The 7,155-nt window shown below is 33.9% G+C and overlaps 1 protein-coding gene across 3 annotated transcripts; it reads left to right on the forward strand.

The window, feature by feature from the left end:
• The first annotated feature begins 416 nt into the window (after positions 1-416).
• Positions 417-6,827, forward strand: KLRD1 (killer cell lectin like receptor D1). Of its 3 annotated transcripts, XM_087855613.1 has the most exons (7): positions 417-433; positions 951-1,080; positions 2,596-2,688; positions 2,834-2,896; positions 4,374-4,525; positions 5,401-5,504; positions 6,374-6,827. In XM_087855613.1, exons 2-7 carry the CDS (start codon positions 1,074-1,076, stop codon positions 6,492-6,494), a joined length of 540 nt encoding a protein of 179 aa, XP_087711739.1. In that variant the 5' UTR covers positions 417-433; positions 951-1,073; the 3' UTR covers positions 6,495-6,827. The 3 variants fall into 3 exon arrangements, with proteins under 3 accessions (XP_087711739.1, XP_045637293.1, XP_045637294.1); XM_045781337.2 differs by lacking the exon at positions 417-433 and having other exon boundaries at positions 853-1,080; XM_045781338.2 differs by lacking the exons at positions 417-433; positions 951-1,080 and adding an exon at positions 1,115-2,124.
• The last annotated feature ends 328 nt before the right edge of the window (positions 6,828-7,155 follow it).

A 7,155-nucleotide genomic window follows, 5' to 3' on the forward strand; every position in this document is an offset into this window, starting at 1 on the left:
ACGATAAGACATACGTAAGTGCTTTATTCACAAAGATTCTTTGAATTCAGATGTCCCAAGATGGGGCATCTAATTCCTTAGCAAGTGTTGCTTAAGGCGTTTATGTTCTGATGTCTCCTAACATGAGCACAGTTTGGCGGTTATTTATAACCATAAGTGAATGGGCAGAGAGAGAGGGAGAGGAAGAGGGAGAGAAATGAGTCATGTGATTAGTTACTTATTATAAGAGAAAATCATGTTGGAACATGAGGTTAAATAGAGGAGTCTGATGGCATTCATTTACTTTACCTAAAATGCAATGTGCCCAGATTTGCATAGGCAAAAGTAAATCTATGACTCCTTGGGTAATTGGGGCTGCAGGGACTGTATTTGTTTTACATGTTCCACTGTGTTTCTTTCTAAGCAGGGCTTTCTGAACTCGCTACCATCTCAGGTCAGACATTCACTTAGTCCTTGGTTTTGGGAGGATGGCTCCGCTTTCTCTCATAATCTTAGTGTCAGGTAGTTCTAGCGCTCTTCTGAAGTCTTTTTTTGAGTTTAACCTCAGGTAACACCAAGGCAGTTTTGTAGAACTGCCCTCAAGGTAGAGCTTCAGGGTGTGAAATTTGAGACAAGAAAACAAAGGAATCAGGATAACAATTTAACAGGATACCGAATCTACCCAGATTCCCAGTAAACTCAAAGGTTGAAAACCATAAAATTTCCGTTTCCAAATGATTTTTAAAGGTGACTTTGATACTCACGTATTAAAAAAAAATCCCTTTCTTTTTTTTTTTATGATAGTCAAAGGGTTTGTATTACACACATACTGTGGTAATTTCCTGTGTTGTGGTTCCTGGAACATTTTAGAAGCTAGTGACTTTACTGCTTCTTGCTCATAACATGCATTCACCAATAGAAGATTCAATAACATTGTTCAAATAAGTAATTTTTCTCTTTTTTCTTTTAAGTTTCTTCATGCGCGACTTTTGGATTGTTTAGCCTCCAGCTCAGCTCTGTGAACCAACACAACACCATTCTTCTTGATTAAGTACGCGCTGTGCCCTGCCGACATCGACACCGGAACATTTCTCATGAAAGGTATGTGAGGCCCGGGCCACAAAATTTAAAAAAATGAAAAGAACCAGAAAAGGTATCTCAGGGATATGGCTCATTTCAAGGCAGTGCTTTTAGGGGAAAAAATGGGCAATTTTAGGCTTTCCATGCCTTAACGCTTTCCACTTCTGATTCTTTTTTTTTTTAATTCTTTATCTGTAACTTAGAAATGATTTTGTGAAGCTTTTCCAGCAGATTTAACGAGTGGCTTCTGACAGGGACAAGCTCTAAACTCTGAATGCAAACTGAATTTACCAGGTTAAATTATGAACAACATAATATTAGCTAGCCCTGAAGTAAATAGAGAATGCCAAATATTAGGAACAATGCATACAAGGGTTTTTTAAAAATTTACCATTTGTGTTGTGACACTCCAAATCACCTAGATTAATAATTTGACACATTGGACTGTCTGTTAGTGACCTTTCGGGAGTGTTAATGTTAATGCCAAATCTCCTAACGTGAAATAGTTTTAGGGTAAATGCCAATAAAGCAGTAATTTTTGGTATGAGAAAACATAATGTTCTTGTAAAAAATGGTGGCTTATATATCATAATTTAATGTACTGTGAAATGAATCCAGGTCCCCAAGCTATTTCCCATACATCACACCAGGTCCGGAGCGCTCTTACGTCTTCTCTTCCGTATATAAAAAAAAAACCCTCTACAAAGCTACAAGCAACCGGACATTACTTAAGTAGAGAAGGCACTGAGATGAACAGAAGGGCACATTTCCGAGTACTATTGTGGCAAAGATAGAAGATGCTAAGTAAAAGACTCTGGGCCTAGACAAACTTTCATTTGATTTCTGACTTGGATACTTACTAGCTTTAATACCTGGAGAAAATAATATTATTAACGGACCTTAAGTCTTCTTATCTACTCAATGGGAATCATATTATCTTGTGATTCTTGTTGAGAAAGTAAAAGTAAATACCTGTTATGTAAGCCCATAACACACAACTTGATGCCTGCTGATGTCTTCCTACTCTGGATCCCTAAGCTTCTTTGCGGAATTAAGAAATAAATGGTAAGTCCACTTGACTGGGACAGGACAGGTAAAGGAGAAAACTTACAGATAATTTCACTAATGAATAAATTCTACTATATAAAAATTTGGGTATTGGGGTGAGTTCTGATGGGAATATTTTCATTTTCCAGTGTTTCATTGGCAAGATGATTGGGTTATCAAACTAAAGAACGTTTTAGATTCTCTCCCATCGTGTTGCTTTTCAGAACTTCAGCTCCTGCTTTGGTTTTTGTTTGTTTGTTTTTGTTTTTGTTTTTTTTTCATTTTCATTTAGGTATACTAGGTCTTTTTATTTAGGCAATCACACATAAGCAGCAGTATTATAGTTTACATTTTTTTAATAATAATTTTTCATTATGTTATGTTAGTTACCATACAGTATATCCTTAGTTTTTGATGTAGTGTTTCATGATTCATTATTTGCGCTGCCTTTGTTTTTTAAATCATTACTGCCTCTCTGTTTCACTACAGCTTCTCAGACCACTCCATGGAATTTGATTTCTGGGATCTTAGGAGTAACATGCCTTTTGTTGATGGCTACTATGGGAATTTTGTTGCAAAATTGTAAGTTTTTCTAGGCAAGTTCGTATAAAGACCATAACTGTGGTGAAACCATTCAGTAATAAATGTTTCATTTTACTAATGTGTAATATTTTATTATTTCATAAGCTTGTATCTAATGAAGGAAATTTTAAATCATTTTTTACAGTATATTCTAAACAAAGTATTCAGCCAACATTGTCTCCAGATGCAGTCACAGAACTCCAGAAAGGTAGGTTCCATATTTTGGAAAACCTTAGTGTTGGTAGAGGATGAAATAGACATGTGGAATAGTATACTTAGTGATACGAGTTTACCTACTAATTGTAGGAGAGTCATGTTTCATTATTTTCTAATGTAAAAAGCTTTAAATTACATTGAACATACATCATTTACATATTTAAGTAATAAGGAAAATATTAGCCTGAAATGACATTTTTTTCCTATATGAGTGCTCAGGTTTAAGTAACAAGTCAAAAATAAGTTACGGTAAATACTACGGTTAATCCTAATTACTTGCTGGTTTGCTCATAGCCCATACTTTTATATCTCTTTACCTGTGCTTCTGCTTCTTGCATGACTCAGAATATAGTGCACAGATTTCTGTAGTTTTTAACCCTACTTATCCAGTGAAAGCCAGCTCAAAGTTCAATTTTTAAGGTATTTTTTTCCAAATGGTCTCCAAATTGTCTCACCATCTTCTGTGATCATATTTATCTATCTTTTTTCCTTAGCATTTTTATCCATCCCTGTTGAGATATTATTGACATGTAATGTTGTATAAGTTTAAAGTAATCAACAAGCTGATTTGATACACTTTTATGTTGCAATACGATTACCACCATAACATTAGCTAATACCTCTATCATGTCACATAATGACCATTTCTTTTTTTACGCTGAAAGCATTCAACATCTACTTTTTTAGCACTCGTGGGTATATAATACAGTATTGCTAACTATAATAATAACTCTGTGCACTAGAGCCCCAGAACTTATTCACCTTCTAACTGGAAGTTCGTCCCCTTTGACCAACATCTCTCCATTTACCCCACTCTCCAGCTCCTGTAATGACCATTCCACCCTACACTTCAGAACCATTCACTTGACAAAGATTTGAGTGCCTACCCTGTGTCTTGACTTTTATCACCGAGGATAGTAAATGTTCACGACGCTATCACTGGTTAACTGTCATATTAGACTTCAAGCTAATTGTTTTATCTCTATTTTGAAAATAAAATATCCAAACATTGGAATCCTCCAATTCGTGCTATTCTTTTCTGACTCACGAAATATGCTAAAATATTTTCCTTTAAATATCTCTAGTTTACTCCTATTTGCACAACAGAGCTTGATTTGGGGTTACTTCCTAAAAATGTTTCTTTAGCCACCCTCCAATTAACACTCCGCTACCCCATATTTTAACATACTGACTTATTCCTGTGTATACTTACCAAAATCATCATTATATATAATTGATACATGATTGGAAATTTTATAGCTCTGACTCTATATCTCGGATATAATCTCTATTAGCAGGCATATTGTGTCTTACTAGTTCACATTAATAGCCCCTGAACTATGGTATGAGTAGGAGATTCTCAAAGAATATTTGTGGAAAATAGTGAAGAAATAACAAATGATTTTTGAATGAGTAAATAGCATAGAAATAATTGAATGTCATAGTCATGTTTTGTTTTTTTCTCTTAGGCTCTAGCTGTTGTTCTTGCCCAGAAAAGTGGATTGGGGACCAATGCAACTGCTACTTCTTTTCTGTTGAATTAAAAACCTGGAAAGAAAGTCGTGATTTCTGTGCTTCTCAGAATTCCAGTCTATTGCAGATTCAAAATGGAGAGAAATTGGCATGTATTTAATTCTGGTTTCCTACATTTTCTTTGACCTAGGAAAATATGCTCTTTAAGCTGAATATTTTGATTTGTCTTTAATTATAGTAAATGGGTGGTTGTTATTTGAACTAATGACTTACTAGTTTGTCATATCTTGAAACAATCATTATATAACCTACATGAAATTTCTCTAAGGTTTATATTATAGGAATAAAAATCAAGTTACATTCCAGATAAAGTACAAAGAATGTTTTGGGAAGAATTCAAAGAATGAATAATAGGCCATTATTTTTATTCAAAGACTAATAAAACTTCGTAATTTATAGTTTGTTCATTGAATTTATAATTTCTTTTGTACTTATATATCTTTTGTCATCATTCTGGGATATAATGTGTGATAAGTATGGAGAGTATGATCGAAAAATTACCCACCTTAAGAAAAAGTGAAAAATTTCTTTAGCTGCATGAAGAACCTATCCTGAGTATAAGTTAAGTAGACTAGAGCTATAAAATTTATCCTCAAGATACTGTTGATGTGGGATCAAATTTGATTGTAATATTCTTTAAAGGAGGTGTTCCATGAAAACTCTTCCTTCTGTTTTTTATTCCTTTAAGAAGTGATATTTTGTGGGATTTATTTATATATCATAAATGAATATTTGTGGAAATTAGTGAATAAATACATAAGGAAGAAATGTGAGGCATGTGACTATACTTTCAATAAAGAAGAAAATATGAGGCATATGACTATACCTTCTAACTGGACATTAAAAATGATTTCAGTTCATGTGATTAAAAAGCTAGTTTTGATGCTGACACTTTCTTAAAAATACATTATTCCCAGAATGGACTCAGATTTGATTAGTATGTTTGTCTCTGTTTCCAATCAGCATTTTGCGATCTCCAGTACATATTATTACTGGATTGGACTCTCTTACCATAAAGAACGTAGTGCCTGGTTGTGGGAAGATGGCTCCACTGTCTCCCAAGATCTGTAAGTTTCTGGCAGTCAAGGTCCTCTTAGTTCCTTTCTTTTTTCTTTCTTTCTATCTTTCTTTCTTTCTTTCTTTCTTTCTTTCTTTCTTTCTTTCTTTCTTTCTTTCTTTCTTTCTTTCTTTCTTTCTTTCAGGTCTTTTTAGTTCTTTATGAGTTTGTCTGTAGATCTCACCAGAGACTGTAACTTCTGGGAGCACTGTAGCTAGGATAAACTCTCTATGGCGTGAAAAGAGAGGAGAGCTAACAATTTCAGCTGCCTCTAGATCATCCAAATTTATGCTCACGTGACATGAAGTTCGTGTGCTTGAGACCGTAAAACAACTTTTGACCTTTTTTTTTTTTTTTGCCTTGTATAAGCACTTGAATGCTTACATGCACGTGTAGATGTTTACCTTCACAGATGCTGTCCAGGGAAAACAGCATAGTCATTATTTTCTTCACTCTTCTTGAGCCTGTTATTTTCAGCATAGTCCCATGTTTCAAATATTCTGAGCTTATTTTCTGTATATTTGTAATCTTTGGTTCTCATTTTTATTCATAAACATTGGATGTGCAGGATCAGACAGTGACGGATCTTATGCTTGGATTTGTTTTCCCAGACTAGATTATCCAGTACCTCTGTAAACAAAGTAGAAGTACACCATATATCAAAACCATGAATAATAACAGCAAAAACATAAAATTCTTGGCCATAACTGAGTTTTTGTAAACTGTGCTCTGAAATTGTGAAAACATGGCTCTTGAATAAAAATATGTTAAAATCTCATTAAAAGTGCTTTAAAAAATTCTAACATTTAATAAAAAACACTATCTCTGAATATTCTCCTTTCCTTTTCTCATATGTTCATGTTTTATTTTTCATTACAGATTGCCGTTAGTTCAAGGATTAAGGAAGGAGAAATGTGTAATGTATAGCTCAGGCCGAAGTGTTTTGGATGAACCCTGTGAAGAGAAGTATCGTTTCATATGTGAACGAAAGCTTATTTAGCTGTTTCTTGGAGTGAACGGGTGGGCAGTAGAAGATTCAGTAGTACTAAGAACATGACTTTACCTCTTGTATTATTGCTAATTACCTACTTCTGGAATCTGTAGAATGTTTCAAATTAGGTCTTATGGTACAATTTTCGTATATTTGAAATCACGTGTCTTAAAATTGGTGAAATGTTTGCACCTATATCTGCAATAACAATGCATCAAGGTAAAGAATTTCAGGACTAGTGTGATTTAATGTGTATGTTCAATATTAAATTTAATATATTTTTATGCACATATTCTTGTAAATTTTCTTTGCAGAAATTCAAATAAAATAATTTGCATCAAAGGATCTATATCAGTGTTATTTCAGTTCTTTGTAAGGCGTAGTAAATTGGGAAGTCCCATAGTCATTTTACTTTTCTTGAACTTAGTTCTTTCTATATGTTTTAACTTAGAGCTTAAAGTGTCATATGACAGCTTCCTCATGTGTATCATCAGACTTTAGAGGGGAACATATTTATGTTCATCTCTTGATGCTCTTGAGTTCTATACAGTAATTATGAATCTTTGTCCCAATAGGTGGTTCCCATGTGTTTACTTTTAGATTTTTGCAAGGGTAAGTGGAATCCAAGACTGATCACATAAATTTGCAATACTTATTTTTTTACTCTACG

The sequence above is a fragment of the Ursus americanus genome, chromosome 25 (assembly GCF_024610735.1).
Source record: "Ursus americanus isolate L20-20 chromosome 25, mUrsAme1.1.p, whole genome shotgun sequence".
NCBI classification, from domain to species: Eukaryota; Metazoa; Chordata; class Mammalia; order Carnivora; family Ursidae; genus Ursus; species Ursus americanus.